The 19,515-nt window shown below is 35.8% G+C and overlaps 1 protein-coding gene across 3 annotated transcripts in view; it reads left to right on the forward strand.

The window, feature by feature from the left end:
* LOC150096712 (multiple PDZ domain protein-like) overlaps positions 1 to 19,515 on the forward strand; it is a 1,501,001-nt gene that overhangs the window by 1,280,197 nt on the left and 201,289 nt on the right. For all 3 annotated transcript variants that reach the window (XM_090408593.1, XM_090408594.1, XM_090408595.1), the window contains one exon: positions 198 to 299. In XM_090408593.1, the coding sequence (XP_090264719.1) occupies positions 198 to 299 (102 nt within the window). The remainder of the gene's footprint in view (positions 1 to 197; positions 300 to 19,515) is intronic.

A 19,515-nucleotide genomic window follows, 5' to 3' on the forward strand; every position in this document is an offset into this window, starting at 1 on the left:
GCACACTGAGACAGTATATCTCTTTCTCTAAATATATCAGTTACACATAACTTAGCAACTATTAAATGCTTTGTAATATTATAATATTAAGGAATTTATCATTATGTATCTCTAAAAAAATAGAATATACATGTAAAGGGGTTAAAATATGATTATCTCTCAATTTATTAAATATTATAACTTTTTTTTTTTAATAGGCTGCCCATGGTTTAGGAATAATGATCATAGAAGGCAAGCATGCTGAAGTTGGGCAAGGTATCTTCATATCAGACATACAGGAGAATAGTCCTGCAGAACAGGTAAATGAGAATGAACAGTTTTAATTGTATGCATTGAAATCTTGACAGCATGATTCCTGAGTTATTTCTGTGGTTTTCATATGTTGGTATCTTGACACATGGACAATCCCAGTAAAAGTTTCTTTCCCCATGATATGTCATTATTATTATTATTATTCAGGCCTCCATGGAGTGAAGAGGCTCTTCTTGGGAGGACCTTCCTAAGAAACACAAAGTCTATCATACCACTCCTTAAACTCATTGACCATTCTCGTTCTCACCACTCCATCAGGCAATGCATTCCATGATTCAACTACACTCCATGCAAAGAAACCACTGCTCACCCTCTTGCTCACAGTTTTCTTTCATAACTTCCAGGGATGGCTTCTTGTCATCACTCCTTCCCACTGTTCAACCAAGCGAAAGAACTCCCCAGTGTCAACCCTGTAACCACCTTTCAACAGCTTAAAAGTCTCAATCATATCACCTCTCCTTCTTCTATCCACCAAACTCTGCAGTCCACATTCCCTCAGCCGATCCTCATAACTATCATTGTACAGTCCTGAAACCATCTTCGTCATCTGTCTTTGTACCCTTTCCACAGTTAATTTATCTCCTTCAAATCCTGGGGACCAAATCTCTGCGGGTCATTGTCCTTCTCATAATTGCAGCAATCTTCTGTGTTACCTTCACCACCTTTGCAATATGTCCCCTAAATTTCAGGTTTCTATCAGTCATCAACCCCAGATCTCTTATCTCCCCTACTTCCTCCAGTATAACTCCTTACATAGAGTATGGAGCATCCCATCGATGTTTCCCCAACCTCAAGACCTTACATTTTGCTGCATTAAATTGATACCCCCATTCATTTGCCCATTTATCTAGCTTATTCAAATCCTCTTACAGGGTTATCACATCTGCACTATTACTAATAATCCTTCGCAGCTTCGCATCATCCGCAAACAACTGAATATCCCCTTGCAATCCACTGGCAATGTCATTGATATAAAGGTTAAACAATATAGGTCCTAGTACTGAGCCCTGTGGGACCCCACTTGTAACCCTCTGCCTCCTTGAAACTGCCTCACCATACACAACTCTCTGATACCTATCAGACAGCCAATCCTGAATCCAGTTGACCAATCTGACATCCAGACCCATGTGCCAACGTAAATATCAGCTTATCATGAGGCACCCTGTCAAATGCCTTCTCTAAGTCTAAGAAAATTGCAGTATATGCCTTTCCCTCATCTAATGTTCTTGGAACTTTATTATAAAACGCTAGCATATTGCTAAAACAAGAGTGTCCTTTCACAAATCCATGTTGACTCTCACAGATAACATTACCCTCATCTGCCCAATGCTGTATATGGTCCCTCACTACTTTCTCCAAGATTTTAACAACTACTGATGACACGGAAACTGGCCTATAATTAGACACTTCCAGTCTGTTACCACCCTTATGCGATGGCACTTGGGCCATCATTTATACAGATTAACTTTAAAACTCCTCACAAAAATTTTTCATCTGGCAAACAAAACTCAGCTGAAGAATGCAACACGGTTTACAAATATAATATACTGGCCTTGGCTAATTTGATCCTTATCCCAATCAGATTAACATTCCAAAACATTATAAAATATTTATAAATAAATCCAGTGATAAGTAAATAATACACAAATTAGAAATTTTGAACAAAAAAATGTGGTTCGATGAATATGGATCAAACAGCTGAGTTAGAAATAAATCATTTGATGAGAGATTAGACCATGGATATGAGAGTTCTAAGAAAAAGAGGGAAGTGATCAGATGGCATCAATGACATAATTATATTAAAAATAAAATAGGAACACGATATTGCTAGCATTAAGGAATCTTGAAATCCTTAAGGAATCTTTTTCTTATAACTCTCATATCCATGCTCTAATCTCTGATCTAATGAATTTATTACTTATAAATATTTTTATTTGTTTGTTTTCATAAATAACAAAGTGAGTGACATTTTCATAACTATAAAAACAAATGTATGTATATATATATATATGGATCTGTTTACTTTTGTAATGGAATAACATTTCACAAAAAAACGATAGGAAACCTGCTCATATGAAGGATTTTTGTCTTATTCCAGAGAACTTTGTTTTGGTAGAGATGAGAGGGTTCAGCAAGCTCCAATTGTTTGGACTCATGGTATTTGATATAAGACTGATATTCTTTATGAAAGATAAAAGCAGATCTTCCAGATTGTCCATAATAAGAGGTTCGGTGTAGTGGTTGAGACAGTTGTAGATGTCCTCCCACAATGAGTCTTCGGACTCCTTGGGGGTGTCACGAATAATAATAAGGATCACTGTGGAAGTGCTCCTTATTATTATTCGGTAAATATCAAGAAAACTAAGTGGAGGAAATTTGTCTTTATGAGATGAGAGAAAGATAGAGAATTTTTTGATGGATAAAAAGGCTACAAAAATGTTGTTAAGAGGTTTAAAATTTTTGCAGGTACATTCAGAAATTTTTTTCATACAAGGGAGTGGAAGACAAGTGATTTCCTTTTGAGCAGAAGAGGCAGGGATTCTATAGTTGCTGAATGTTTTATTGATGAAGACTTCACTGAAACCATTTGATAAGAGAGTTGATCTAATATGTTGCAATTCTTTCTGTAGAGATTCATCTGAAGAACATAAAGAATGAGCATGATGTAATAAGGTCTTAATAGTCCCAACTTTTTTACGAGAATCTTCTTCTGGTCACATGTGCTTTCACCTCTCTCTCATCCAGATGACACCACTGTTACAGCACCTAAATATAAAACTGACCTCTTGGTATCACTGTTTTCCTTCAACTCCTGCATAGCTGAACAAGAGAAGTCATCTCCTAGATTAGCAGAAATGAAGCACGACATTCCTTTTGTTGTCTTTTGACAAAAAAGACATCAGAAGAGTATCTGGTAACAAACAAGAACAGGATAGTTAGTATAAAGTGTCAGGATGGCAATGGGACTAAGGGGCTTTTGCACTTTATTTACACTATGCCAGGAGCATTTGGAACAAGAAGGAGGAATTTTTGGCATCGATTAATTCATCCTGGCCAAAGGTTATTGGCATTAGTGAGACATGGCTAACAGAAAATGATATAGTTAGTGGGATAGAATGTGAAGGGTATAGTGTGGGGAGGAATGTTATTGGTGATAGCCAATGAATTGCAACTGAAGAGAGTAGAAGTTCAATTGCAAGCCAGTGAAAATAACACATTTCAGGCCATCTGGTGAAATTGAGGCCAGCAGAACAAAATATACAGTTGGATGCTGCTATAGACCAGGGGATGGAAATGATGGAGATAGTATGTATTGGCAAATAGACTCAATGAGTGGAGGACAGGTAATTATTATGGGTGATTTCAACTATCGGAACATAGATTGGAAGGAGGAGACGACACACAGGAGAAAGGAAATGGAATTTATGCAGTTACTAAGGGATAATTACCTGAGACAGCATGTGATGGAATATACTAGGAATTCAAGAGTGCTCGATCTAGTAATTGCATCTGAGAATTTAGCTATAACAAACATGACCACATTGCCACCAACTGGTGAGAATGATCATATGGTCTTGACCTGGGAGGTGGTTAAATGTGTGGAATTTTCAATTAAGATGGGTATATGTGGAATTACAGGGATGGTAAGTATGACAAGCTAAGGAGATTGCTTTAATCAGTGCCATGGCATGTAAAACTGTAAGGGCTGGATGTTGATAGTGCATGAGAAATGGTAAAGGAGTGTTTGAGAGAGGTAATGGCAGACTGCATACCTAGTCAGGAGAATAAATCAAGTGGGAGTTAAATGGATGAATATCATCATCAAGCTGGAGCTGCAAAAAAAGAAACAATTGTTCAGGAGAATTTAAGGAGAAAGGTGACCTGCAGGGACATGAACAATACAAAGCACAAGCCAAAAGAATAAGGATAATTAGCATGGTAAGAAAGGCAAAAGCAGATTATGAAAGGAAATTAGCAATGTAGGGTAAAGATAATCCCAAACAGTTCTTTCAATATGCTGCAAGTAAAAGAAAGAATATATATATATATGGCAGAATGATTTTAATGAAAGCTGATGCTAGGGAGGTAACTGAATCAGTTGAAATAGTAGAATTACTAAGTGGACACTTTGCAAGAGTATATCATCCAGATGATAATATTGCAGGAACAGGATAGTCAAAGGCTTATATGGGAACTGGGGTAAATGAAATGGAGGTGCATAACATATTACAGAATTTAATGTGAATACAGCTGATTCACATTAAAGGGATTTGATGGTATACCAGCTTGAGTCTTATGTGAAGTAGTGAGGGAATTATCAGTGCCCCTGACGGTATTGTTTAATCTAAGTCTCAGTTCTGGGTTAGTCCCTAGCAATAGAAAGAGGGGAAAATAGTTTCATTGCATAAAGGATACTCCAAGCCTGATCTAGCAAATTACTAACTGATCAGCATATCAGGAGTTGTTGTCAAGTTTTGGAGAAATTGGTTTAGTAAAATACAGGAATGGGCAGATGGATATAGGATGCTGTATGAGGGGGGGGGGGGGGGAGTCAGCATGGTTTTGTGAAGGGTAGGTTATTCCTCAGTAACTTGCTCAAGTTTTATAATACTTTGACGGCTGGACTTTGCAAATTCATTTGACAGGATACCACATGGAATTCTAATCAGTAAATTGCTACACATGGGGATGACGTAAAGTTAGGTAGAGCAATAGTTAATACAGATGATGTCAGAATTTTGTAGGATGATTGACAGACTGAGCAAAGGAGAATGGATGTCAGTTTAATATGGAAAAGTGTAAAGTTATGCATTTTGGGATGAAAAGATTATCAGCAGTATAAAACATTGGTATAACTGTACTCCAAAAAATTGACATAGCCAGAAACTTGAGAGTGTTAGTGGATAGGGAGAAAAGTTTACTGGGCACATAGCAAAAGTGGCTAAAGCATCTCATCAGATCACTTGGTTACTGAAGAATACTTTGACAAGCAGAGACAAGTTTCTCTTTAACAAGCCTTGAAAAGACCCCATCTTGACTACTGCATGCAGATCTGGGCACCAGAATTTCTTGGTGATGGGGGATGGTAGCAGGTCTATGGAATGAACCTTACGAGAACAGGCTGAAGATTTGTGGGTTACAGAAACCGGTTTGATAGGTGAAAAAGGGGTGATATAATTGAGACATTCAAATTACTGAGGGGTTTTGACAAGATTAATTCAGAGGAAATTTTTCAGAACAGGTGTGGTGGTGGGAGAACCAGGAGCCATCCATGGAAACTGAGCAAGAGTGTAGTTAGCAATGGTGTTAGAACTTGGTTTTTTACTTGGAGAGTAGTGAATGAGTGAAATAAGCTGCCAGTCTCTGTTGTGGGTGCCATGACTGTGAATGAGTTCAAAGCAGAATATGATAGATACTGTGCAAATGCTGAATAGTTCTTGACATGATGTTTAGGGCCTCCCTTGATTAGTCTAAGAACTACTTGGAGTTGCCCATAATAATAATAATAATAAATCTGAACACAATAGTCCATATGTGGTCTGACCTATGCCTTATATAGAGGCACCACCTCCTTATCCCTACATGTCAATGTACATTTTATCATAGCATCAATTTGATGTGCAGTCTTTGCATCATTTACAGTATGTCCTCGAAACCTCGGTCCACTGTCTGCCATCACTCCAAGATCCTGATTCTCATCCACTTCCTCAAGTACAGCTCCACTAATATAGTATATAGCCTTATATCTCTGTATCCCAAAGTCTATCACGTTGCATTTATTTATTAATATTAAAACCATAATCCCACTCATCTGTCCAAGATAAGTCTATTCAAATCATCCTGTAGAGAATTAACATAAACAATACTCCTTATAATTCTACCTAACTTGGCATCATCAGCACACATTTGAAGATCTCCAGTCGATCCACATGAAATTCATTAACAAATAAGTTAAACAGTAAGCACCCAAGAACAGAACCCTGAGGCACATCACTGGTCACCTTTCTTTTCTGAGACACTGCTCCATCACACACAATTTGCTGTATCTTTCAGGAAGAACATCTACAGTCCATTTGTCATGTGGTAATCTATCAAATTCCTTTGCAATGTCCAAGAAAATTCTGACCATCATAGAGAGTGTCCATCAACCCAATCCTATATTCTATTCAATTACTCCAACACTCTGACCACAGCTGCAGATATACAAACCGGTCTATAACTGGAAACCTCTATCCTAAAACCATGCTTGTGGAGAGTACTATTTTGCCTTCTTTCCACTCCTTAGGAACTGTCCTCACTGCAAGACTTTCATTAAAGGGTATGTCTAACTCTTTTGCACATTCTTTAAAAATGCGTGGCCATATGTCATCTATTCCTGCAGCCTTATTAACATCTATCCTAAGCAACATTTGATATATCTCTGATTCTTTCACCTTTAATTCTCCTAATACTTTCTTTCTTTCTACATATTGCACAACATCATTCACAGCAGAATGATATATACTGATGAACTGTTCTTTAAATAATTCCACTATATCATTTGCCATAGTTATTCTACTACCATTTTTATCCACCAGTGTTTACATAGCAGGAAAATTTCCTTTGATTATCTTTGACTTGACTGATTAATCTCATCTCATATCTTGCTTTAGAGAATTAACATCAGCAATACTTCTGATAATGCTACCTCACTGTTCATCATCAGCAAACATTTGAAGATCTCCAGTCAATCCACATGAAATATTATTAACAAATAAGTTAAACAGTAGATGCCCAAGAACACAATCCTGTGGCCCCTTTCTTTTCTGAGACACTGCTCCATCATACACAACTTGCTGGTAGAAACCTTCAGAAAGCCAATCTTTGATCCATCTAACCAGTCTGCTATCTAATTCATGTTCTGCAGCTTATACACCAATCTATTATATGGTAATCTATGTGTCTTTTCAAAGTCCAAAAAAAATCACTGCATATGAACCTTCCTTGATGAATGCGAATATGAAGTTGATGACAGAAAGTGCTAGTACCGATTGTGTCGCGAGTGCACGTTTGAAAGAGAAGGATGGTGAGAAAGACAGGCGAAAAAATGTTAAAAAATCAAGAAAAAAGAAAAAGAGCGATTTGACAACCGTAACGGATGTTAAAAGGGACGAAAGTGAGGCGGAAAGAAACGAAATTGAGAGAACGAATGAAAGTAGAAATGGCGTGATGCAGAAATCGCAAGTAAAAAAAATCGAAAGAATGAATGATAGCGAAAAAAGAATGACTGATGGCGAAAGTTGGACGCATGTTGGAACGAAAGTACTGAACCAAAGAAAGATGAATGACAGTAAAAGTGAGAAGAATGATAGCAAAAGTTGGACGCATGTTAGTCCGAAAGTACGGAAACAAAGAAAGATATATGAAAGTGAGAAGAATGATAGTGAAAGTTGGACGTATGTTGGACCGAAAGTACGGAAACAAAGAAGGATGAATGAGAGGGAAAGTGAGAAGAGGGGGTCGAGAGTTAGAAAGTTAGAAAGATTTAATGATAGAGAGAATGTGTTGCGAGGTTCGGAAGGTGAATTGGATTGGATGAAGCAAGAAATGAAATGGATGCGGAATGAAATTAAGAGAATTCAGTTCAAAACTATTAAAATAAATCATGATGGCATGAAAGAGTTAACAAAAGATGAGCTAGTGGCGTTGTATGGCGACTCCATTATTAAAGGTGCTAGAGGATAAAATGCACAAGGTATGTTTTCCAGGCGGTAAAATTAGTAGAGTGATTGAGGCATTGAATATGAGGCGGGAACGAGCAAAAGAGTTAATTGTATTAATTGGTACAAATGATTTGAGAGAGAACAAAGAGCATGTCAGAATGAATGTCAGGAGACTGCTTGGAAAGATAAAGGAGAATAGTGTGACAGGAAGGGTAGTCAGTGTGTTGCCTAGATATGATTGTGGTGAAATGAGACGGAGAGCAAGGATTATGAATGATATTCTGGCTGAAATGTGTGAGGAGATGGGAGTACAGTTTGTTAATGTGTGGAATGAGTTTGAGGTACGAAGTGAGCTGTATGGGAGCGATGGACTGCATTTGAGTGGTTATGGTGTGAGTCGCTTGGAGAGACTGCTGCTGGAAAGTGTAGAAGTGAATAGAGAGAATGAATCAGATCGAGAGGGTAGTGATGTGGAAGAGCAGGAGAGTAAGACAGGAGAGATTAAAGAAGTGGAAATGAATGGGGAAGTGAGTGGTATGAGTATAGAAAATGAGAGAATGGGTGTGCAAGAGGAGCAGGGAAACGGGGAGGCTCAGGGTGGGCAGGGATACACAGCATGAGAAAGGTGGATGCTCCAAGAGGAGGTGAGAGCATGTGTAGGCAGGAAAATAATGGGATGATCAGGGATCAAAAGGAAACAGATGGAATTGCAAAGGGTTCTAAAAAGCAGAAAGGGAAATGGCCCCAGTCCAGCATGGAGAGATCACATCGAGTGAGTGGTATCAGTGGAACTAGCTGTAGATCCAGAAATGAGTTGTTGTGTTTGTATACCGATGCTAGAAGTATAAGAAACAAGGCGGATGAAATGGTTGAACTAATTGCGTCTGTGCACCCAGATATTGTCGGAATAAGTGAGACATGGTTAGATGAGGATGACATCCTGACAGGAATAGAGATGGAAAGGTATGATGTGTTTCGTGAGGATAGAAGGGGTAAAAAGGGATGGGGGAGTGCTATTGATGATAGAGAAAGAGTTATGTCCATACAAGGTAGAGATGCAAGAGGGAAATGGGGCCAGTGGTTTTGAGGCAGTATGGTGTGAGATAGAGGTGAATAGAATCAAATACTTGGTGGGATGTTGTTATAGACCTGGTAATGTGGATGGTGGTGATAGTGAAATGTATAGTCAAATAAGCCAAGCAAATAAGAAAAGGGTGATCATTATGGGTGATTTTAATTATGGCAATATAGACTGGAATGAAGAGATAGCAACTGGAAGTAAAGAAAATGAGTTTCTTGAGTTTTTGAGGGATAACTACCTCAGACAGTATGTAACAGAGGGCACAAGAGGATTAAGGGTCTTGGATTTGGTCATCTCATCAGAGGATGTAATTATCAATGAGGTATCAAATCATCCACCAATTGGTGAAAGTGACCATGAGGTGATTACTTGGGTGGTTGCCAGCAGTGCAAGGACCCTTGTGAAAAAAGGGTATATGTGGAACTACAAGGGGGGTGATTATGAAGAGCTCAGGAGACAGCTTGCAAGGGTAGCATGGAATAAGGAGTTAGCTGGAAAAGAGATCAATGCAGCTTGGGGGATTTTCAAAAAATATTTAGTAGATGCAATGTCTAAATGTATACCATGGGTGAGAAGGTTAAATAAGGTAGGTTTGAGATGGATGAATAAAGAGATTAAGCATGCAATACAGAGAAAAAGGGAATTGTGGAGGCAGCATAAGAGAAGTGGAAGTAACCAATTTCATGAGGTCTACAAAGACCAGGCAAGGAAGGTGACTTGGTTGGTGAGAGTAGCTAAAGAGAGGTATGAACAGCAGTTAGCTAATGAAGCTAAAAAGAATCCTAGGGAGTTCTTTTGATATGTAGCCAGCAATAAAAAGAATGATTATGGAAGGATGACATTGATTTTAGAAAATGGTATAAGAACAACTGTTGTGGAAAATATAGTGGAGATACTTAATGAACAGTTCATAAAGGTCTTTCATTCTTGTGAATGTGACATCATGGAGAGTTTGAGAGCAGTGATGAGGAGGAGAACGACTGACTGTAAGTGAGCAAGAGGTATATGGGGAATTGAGCAAACTTGATGTTAATAAGGCTGTGGGAATTGATAATATATCACCACATATTTTGATGGAGAGTGTGCAGGGAGTTGGCATCTACCTTGACATATTTTTGTAATATGAGTCTTGCACGCGGTCGAGTTCCAGAACTTTATAAGGGAGGTCATAGAACTCAAGCATCAAATTATTGGCCTATCTTTGTGTCAGATGTTGTGGTTAAGGTGTTGGAGAGCCTAGTGAGAACCAGGATCCAGATTTCGGTTGACAACAATGGTATTAGCTTTGATGGCTAGCAGTTTTTTTTTTAGTTTTTTTCGTGCAGAGTTGTGAGTGATTGGAATGCCTTGCCTGAGAGTGTGGTGTCTGCAAGGAGTTTGAATGTGTTTAAGACACGGTATGATGAGATGTGTGCGAGATAAAAGGACCTCCTAGATGAGTCTTTGACTCCATGAGGTCTTGTTTAATAATAATAATAATAGGAATTTGGGTGTCACCTTATCATAAAACGTAAGCAGGTTGCTAAAACAAGACCTACCCTTCACAAACCCATGTTGACCATCATAGAGAATCTTATATGGATGACATGTCTCCACATATTTTTAAGAAATGTGCACTAGAGTTAGCCATGCTCTTGACCTTGTTATTTAATAAAAGTCTTTCAGTAGGTAAAATTCTTATGGAATTGAAAGGGGCTGTAATCCCTAAGCTAAGAGTCCTTACTCTCTACTGAGTAAATATTAGATTTTGTAACTTTTCAGAACTCCTTGTAATCAGGACTTCAAAAATCCATGCGCATTCCCGTTCACCACGGTGAGTGATCAGAGTCAAGTGACAATTGAATTTTCAGTCTCATCCTAAACACATTAAAAATATGTTATTTTTTCATACTTTTTTTTTTTTAAACATCATCTCATTTGCTGTCAAGTTAGTTGATCATGGGTGGCTACCAGTGAATTTATTAAAGAAGTTTTATTTACAGCATATTGAAAAGAGTTCAAGCTCTACAGCATCCCCTTTTAAATAATCACCAAAACATTTACAATATTATTTGCTGGATTTCTCTAAAAGTCATAATGTAAATGAGTCATTTTCATTTTCTTCTGTCCTTGTATTGCCTTTAAGGTTTTCAGAACTTTATTTTTCTTTCTATATGAAAGACTATTCATTTTCATAGTAATTAAAAACCCCAACCTGTCATATTCTCTTTTCCTCAGCTATTGTTCTCTCATTGTTTTAATATAACAATTGATAACTTTTAAACATTTTTCTTTCTATGTGAAAGACTTTAAATATCTGCTATCTAGTTTCAGATATCCCCTAAATTTTTCTCGCAGCAGTACTGTAGTGCTCTTTTCATTCCACACATACTCCGCTGTACATCATACTTCTTGTTTTCGTTTGTTATGAAACAAAAAAAAATTAGTCACAATTACTAATTAATAATATAAAGGGAATGGGAATACAATGATACTGCTGGATTTTGCAAAGGCAATTGACAGGACACCGCATGGAACTCTGTTATACAAATTGCAACAGATAGGGATGGTGAAACTGGATGAAACTGGTGATATGGATGAAAGGGTGAGTGAAGGACAGATACCAATAAAGTAGTATATGGAGGAGCAGAATCGAGGAAAAGGCATGTGTCTAGTGGTATGCCACAGGACTATGATTGGACCACTGCTGTTTAATTTGTACATAAATGATATAGAAATAATTTAAACGGAGATATGTTTACTGATGATGCAAAGTTAGGTTACGGTAATAGTTAATCAAGGTGATGTGAAGAGCTTGCAGGATGATTTAAATAGGCTGTCAGTGTAGGCAAAATGTAGTGGATGTCAATTTAATATGGAAAAGTATAAAGTTATGCATTTTGAGATACAAAGATTAAAAACTGTGTACCATATCGAGGTACACAGCTTTTAATTGATGAATTCAGGAATTTGGGTGGTAGTAATAGATAGGGAGTTGAAGTTTAGAGGACATATTGCTAAAGTAGCTAGGGTAGCTCACAGGATTACTTGGTTATTGAGAAACACGCTAACAAGCAGAGATGAGTGAGTTATCATTTTTCTTTATAAAGCTGTGATAGAACCACAACCATATAACATTTAAGTTACTTAAAAACTTTTATAGGATTGATGCAGAGGAAATGTTTCAGCACGTGGCTAGAGGAGGGGGGGGGGATTAAGAGGCCATTCCTAGAAGTTGAATAAGTGTGTGGAATAGAATTTTTGCTTGGAGAGTGGTGAATGAACAGAATGGGTTGCTAGTTGGGAGTGCTTTGTATGAATTTTATTATAATAATTTCAGGGAGAGGTACAATATGCATTGTGTTGATAGTTTGGATCTCCCACAATGAGTCTTAGGACTCTATGAGGATGCCTGTGCAATAATAATAATTGTGTTATGGTGCTTTAATTGAAAACAATAACTCTCGCACAGTTGAAATGTGTGAGAAAATAAGTTTTTTTAGTTCATAACAAGTAAGTTTTTCATATCATGGATACTTTTAAATGACAGTTATTTCCAATAAATAAGTTTTTAATTAAATCAATGCATTTATTTAGTTCAATATTAATGTTACATATATATATATATATACAGTACATCAAACATATGTAATAGACAATTATTGAAAGAAAAGTGCACTTGTGTTCCAGTATAATTTTATTAACACAATAAAGCAGTAAATATTAACACAAAAATTAAAATTGGCACAGTCTGATTAAATACAGTAGTACAACTATATGTTATTCTTCCAACACCTGCACCCCCCTAAGTGGGTGTGCAATTTTAATATAGTGTAATTAAATGCTTGAAAATTTTACATAACGAAAATGCTTTTAGTGCTGTTATTTAAAGAATATGATTATCTTGAAAAGACAACTCAAAGACTGGAATATGTGACTGGGTGCATTGTGAAAACTAGCTCCACATCGAGTACTATCTATTTTCTTGTTTTCATGAATTTTATTATTTGTCTTCCCTACTAAATTATTGTTTATGGAGAATTTATGACTTCACCCTTCATGATGAACAGTAACTGAAAAAACACAAACTGATTTATGATGAGCTGTGTTGTGTTGTACATTTAAACCCACATTGGGAGATAGTCTCAATTGGGAGGATGAATGGCAAACAAGAATGACTGACTTACAGAGAGAGATAGATGAGCTGAAAGAGCAGGTGGAATGTCTGGGGTATGAGATGAGAAGTGTGAAAGATGAAATTAAGCGAATGGAAGAGACGAATGCACGTGTTTCATAAAGTATTGTGTGTGTGTGTGTGTGTGTGTGTGTGTGTGTGTGTGTGTGTGTGTGTGTGTGTGTGTGTGTGTGTGTGTGTGTGTGTTACAAGTGTTCTTTTTTACTCCCTGAAGATGTCTCAGTGACTGAAACGAAATATTGCAAGCACTAATGCAGTATTTCTCATATTACTTACTTATTCCTCTTCACCTGATTGGTAGTATAGGACCTCTTTGTCATATTATTATTGCCCATTTTTGGTCTAGCGATAACCTGTAAAATTCCAAGCACTAAATTTGTTTAAATTTACATAGCTATAAAAATCTATCACCATGTGTATGAGTTCAAGTGACAGTATTTTCTAGATAGTAGACACTCTAAATCAGTGGTTCTTAACTTTTTCCAAGTCATGGAACACTTTTGATTATAAGAAAAATTTGGGGAACACCAAAAGCATTAGGGTCATAAAAGTAACAATAAAAATATGCATCGACTTGCCTTTTATAAAAATTGAACTTACTTTAATGCAATATTTGAGCTTGTTGGCTTTTGCAAATTTCAGCAATATCAGGTCTAATATGTGATATAGCTATCCTCATCTTTTTGTCTATATTAGTAAGTCTTTCATGCTTTTTTAGTTTTTATATTGGTTAATATTGAGAAACCGAACTCACACAAATATGATGTTGGAAACTGTAACAAAATTTTCAGTGCCCTTGTGGAGAGAGCTGGGTATTCAGTTTGGACAAAAATCCAAAATTCCTCAAGAGTTATTTCATTTTTAGAGTACGATCCGTTGACAAGGTAACTAATTGTTCTTCTACTTGTAATGAAAATTCACAATAACTCGATGTATTAACTGTGCCAAATGGATTTCATATCCAGTCATAATTGTGTGTATTTAAGGAAGGAAAGTAACTTGAAATCTTTTCTTCCAATATTATTAATTGTCTGTTATAACAGAAATAATTCCCTCGACATTTTTATTATGGAGCGAAGGACACATATCTACTGTATTTTTTTTCTGATATGTGGTTTTTCAAAAGAGATACTTTGGAAAATTGTCAATTTGTCAGTGGATGTCAAAATATTTTAATTTTTTTCTTGGATACTTGTATTAATGCTATTTAAATAATTAAAAATATCAGCTAATTATGCCATTTTAGCACACCAAATATCATTTTGAAATTTTACAAAAGCACCTTTATCTTCATTTTGAAAAATAGCCAATAATTCATTCTTAAGTTCTAAAATTTGGAATAGCACTTTATCCCTGGATAACCAATCTTATTTCAGTGTCCAAAAGCAAAGATTCGTACTTGGCTTCCATAGATATGCAAAGTTTTTTAAAAAAGCGTGCTTTTAAATGTCTTGACTTGATTTGATTTACCATATTTATAACTTGGTCTAGTACAGGTCTTAATATTGCCGGTAATGTTTTTGAAACTAGAGATTCTCTGTGCAAAAAAACAGTGCGTAGATATAATATTTGGGTTCATTTTCTTTGCAAGGGTAACAAATCCTTTAATAGAGCCCACTATTGATGGAGCACCATCCGTACAAATTCCTACACACAGCTCCCATGAAATTTTAAAATTTTTTAAATATGACGTAATAGAGTCAAAAATATCTTGTCCTGTTGTACGTTTGGTAAGTTCTCTGCAGCATAGATATTGATTCACTATTTTGTTTTCATTAATGAAATGAACGAATCCTAGTATATGAGCTTTACTCCTAATGTCAGTGGACTCGTCAATTTCTGAAGCAAAATGTTGTTTGTAAAGTTTATTGGTAACTATTTTCTCAATATCATCTGACGTATCGTTAATTTTATTTTTTATTGAATCGTCCGAATGAGGAATTTTCATAATTTCTCTTTTTGCTTTGTCACCAAACATAATGTTTACTATTTCACAACATGCTGGTAAAATAAGAGACTCTGCTATAGTGTGTGGTTTTAATTTTACAGCAATTAATTCAGCTACCTTATATGATGCAAGTTATGCCTTATCGGATATTTTAACAGTCTTTTCAAAATATTTTACTTGTTTAACTTACGTGTCCGACAATCTCTTAAAATAATCTTTAGTTTTTGAAACAAGATTGGCGTGCTACGTAGTAAAATGCCATTTCAACTTAGCAGGAACCATTGCACTATTGGATAGTTTTCCCCTGCATACAAGACACTGGGGAATAGGACATTCTTCCTCACTGGTCCATGTAAAACCACAACTTAAATATTCATCCAAATATTTTCTATTAATTTTTTTATTTATTTTACTACATATAATGCTGTCTTCTGTATCAGTCGTATTTGCAGTGATGTTATTACTACTACTTCTTCCACTTGTACTTACCCTGTCATTAATATTTGCCCCATAATCACATTTCGTTTAATAATAAATTTATCAATTGTGTACTACTACGATGTTAGACAACCCACAAACCAAATACACATTAAAAATGGACTGCACACTATTACAATGTTACACAACACACAAACCAAACACATATCACTGAATGACTGTAAAAGAGACGCTCCTCCTGCTTTCCTGCAAACACATGACCTATAAGCGATATTCTATTGGTTTAGAAGTCAACGTGCATAGCAGTCTTCAGTTGTTAGGATCAGAGTAACCAATTACACTCAGAATTGTGTCATGTGACATCTTTCACCAGCGGAACACTTGTAACCAGTTTGCAGAACACCGGTTAAGAACCACTGCTCTAAATAAATATGTCTTTACAACTTGCTAACATGAGTGTCAGTTTGCCCACATGGCATAGGTCAGTGATGGTGAACCTTTTTACCCAGGTGTGTCAAATATCTTTTTTTATAAATATTGACGTTGTTGATGTGCATACATTGCATTATAAATTTAACTACATAATCATAGATGATGATTTATACATATCATATTAGGCTATTTATTTAATAGGGCATTGATATAAAATCTATGAATTCATATTATACATTTAATTTAATAAAGTGAAATTACAAACTTACATTACATTTAATGACTTTTCTGTTGCTGAGTACTGGTAGAAAGTTGCTTTATAGAAGGGCTATAGTGTGTATATTTTAATGTTACACAGGCATTAAAATTTGAGCACAGGCAGTGCTGAAATCATTGCTCAATCTATTTCTCCCTTTCGATTTGATATTATTTAAGCAGAAAATAGTTTCACAAGAGTATGTAGAAGAGAAAATTGTTAGAAGAGCTTTAGCAAAGATTTTAAGAGCATAAAAGTTTTCGGGAAGGCTATTCCACTCGCTTAGAATTTCACGGTATCATGCAGATGTTCTCGCTCAAGTTCTTCTAATTTATTTCTAAGAGCAATAAATTTTCTTTTCCAGATAGGATTACACTTGAAGTCGGCTAGTTCCATTTCTAGATCTTTTAAATCCAACCACTCAAAGACATCTAATTTAAGATCCATGAATTCTGTTTCATCAGGATACTTTATGAATTAATTGTTTGTTTCAACATTCGAAATTGCTCAAATCTAGAAGAAAACTGCTCAGTTACTGACTTTAGAACTTCGATAGATTGGTTGATATGTTGTTCACATCTTTGGGAAATACTGGTTTCGTTAAAAAAAAATTTCACTCTTGGGAAATACTTAAAATTGTTACTTTCAAAATCATGTTGAGATATTTTAGTTTATTCTCGAAGCTCTTGATCGTGCCAAACATAACATTGACAGATTTTCCGAAACCTTGCAATTGTATATTAAGTTCATTCAGGTGCAATGAAAAATCTGTGAAAAACATCAGCATACTGAGCCAAGCAGAATCGTTCAATCGTTCATGAGAAAATTCGTGCTCCATGCCCTTTGTATTTAAATATAATTTAAACATTCAACAAACTGTTCAAGGCCATGACTCAACCATTGAATATTATTATATTAATAGACCATTGTACACTGATTCAAGTTCTCATAAAAGTGAATTAAATTCTCGTTTGTTTAAAGCCCTGGCAGCAATAAAATTAGTTACCTTTGTCACAATTATCATCACATCATCCAAATCCTTTAAGCCTGATTTCACACCCAGTGTCTCCTGATATATAATACAATGGAAACAAACCAGGGGATGACCAACATATTCTGTAAATTGTTTGATAAAACTGATATTACGGCCAACCATATTAAGCACGCCATCAGTTGTAATCGAAAATATTTTTGATAAATCTATCTGTTTCTCACAGACCACTTTAACAACACAGTCGTATATGTCTTTACCCGTCATGTTTTGAGGTAAATTTTCTAACTTTATCAATTCCTCGTGCATGAGTTCAAGTGTTGTTGTATTTGATTTTCTATACTAGCATTGATATAACTCTGTCTTTAATAGTATTCCTACTTAATGGTAACTCTTTCATGCACTTTACAATAGCTTCCTTATTATGAAAGTTTCTTTAATATAATCACCATCACTAAGTGGTTTCCCATGTTCAACAATAGTATGTGAAATACTGTAACTTGCGGCTACTAAATTTGAAGGTCCTGAAACAAATTTAATTAAAGTCCCTGATTGTGATTCTGCCAATTTTAGATGTTACGATATGTATTCTTTACGTTCTTCAAAAGTTTTTTCTAGGAGCCATTTGTGCTTAGTTTCAAAATGTCTTCTTACATTCCAAGTTCTACTCATAGATAGCTCACCACACAATTTACAGAGAAAGAGAACTTTATTGCCTCTATCAATAACACCATATTGTTCAGTCCAGGCATCTTGGAAATTTCTTCCACTTCTTTTCTGTGATAATTTTAGTTTTTTATTAGTGCTAGCTGCCATTGTAAAAGGGTTCACAAATTAAAAAAAGAGCCAATTATATACAGCAGTAATTAAGCAGTAATAAGAACTAACAATTACTGGAAATGAATTATAAACCAGCAACTCAAATTACTCAAGTGGCAGACCATGCAAGACTACCACTACTTCTTTCAGCAGAGTTTCCAGATTTATTACCAGTATGTTTGTAGCAACCTTATTACGTTTTACTCTCTATCATGCTACTAAATAGCAGCTATTTAGTAGGGTTTGTTGTGATGTCATCATAAGTTGTTACTATTTGCATCATTTAACAATATTTACTGAATTTATTGCAACTATAAAAATGTTTTCATTATTTACTCAGATAAATTCAATATTTAATGCTGCAAATTATATTTTATTTTTTGTGAATTATATTTTCTGTTAAAGTGGTTTTAAATATGTTTAGAACTTGTATTACTCATTCGAGAGACTTGGAATGCATGATACATATTATAAACTTTAAGTTTATAATATGTAAAGCACGTTTTTATAAGTTTGTATCATATAATATTGATAATAATTTTTATAAGTTTTTATAATATTATTATTATTATTATTATTATTATTACAGGCAACTCCAGGGAGTCCTTAGACTCATCGAGGAAGACCCCAAATCATGTTCATTACAACTATTCAACATTCACACAGTATCTATCATACCTTGCCTTAAACTCATTCACTGTCACAGCACCCACTACAGACTCTGGCAGCTTATTCCACTCATTCAGCACTCTAGAAGTAAAGAACCCAGCTCTAACACCCTTACTAACCACACTCTTGCCCAGCTTCCATGGATATCCACTAGTCCTCCCACCATGCCCTGTTCTCATAAATATCTTCTAAATTAATCTTATAGAAACCCTTCAGTAATTTGAATGTCTCAATCATATCTCCCTTTCTCTGCCTATCAACCAATTTCTGCAACCCACAAATCCTCAACCTGTTCTCATAAGGTTTATTTCATAGACCTGCTATCATCTGGGTCACTCACCTTTGGATCCTCTCAACCTCCTCCCCATCAAGAAGAAACCTAGGTGACCAAATCTGGGCACAGTAGTTGAGATGGGATCTTATCAAGGCTCGATACAATAACATGCTTGGCTCTGCTCATCAGAGTATTCTTCAGCAATCAAGTGATTTGATGAGCTGATTTAGCCATTTTTGCAATGTGCCCCCTAAACTTCAACTCCTTATCCACCAACACTCCTAAATCTCTCGCCCCATCAATTTCTTGGAGTACAGTTCCACCAATGTAGTAAACTGTTGCTAATCTTTTCACCCCAAAATGTATAACCTTATTTTGCTACATTAAATTGACATCCATTCTCCTTAGCCCAGACCTC

This window comes from Typopeltis vanoorti, chromosome 18 (assembly GCF_054136105.1).
Source record: "Typopeltis vanoorti isolate ZY-2024b chromosome 18, IOZ_Tvanoo_1.0, whole genome shotgun sequence".
In the NCBI taxonomy this organism is placed as follows: domain Eukaryota; kingdom Metazoa; phylum Arthropoda; class Arachnida; order Uropygi; family Thelyphonidae; genus Typopeltis; species Typopeltis vanoorti.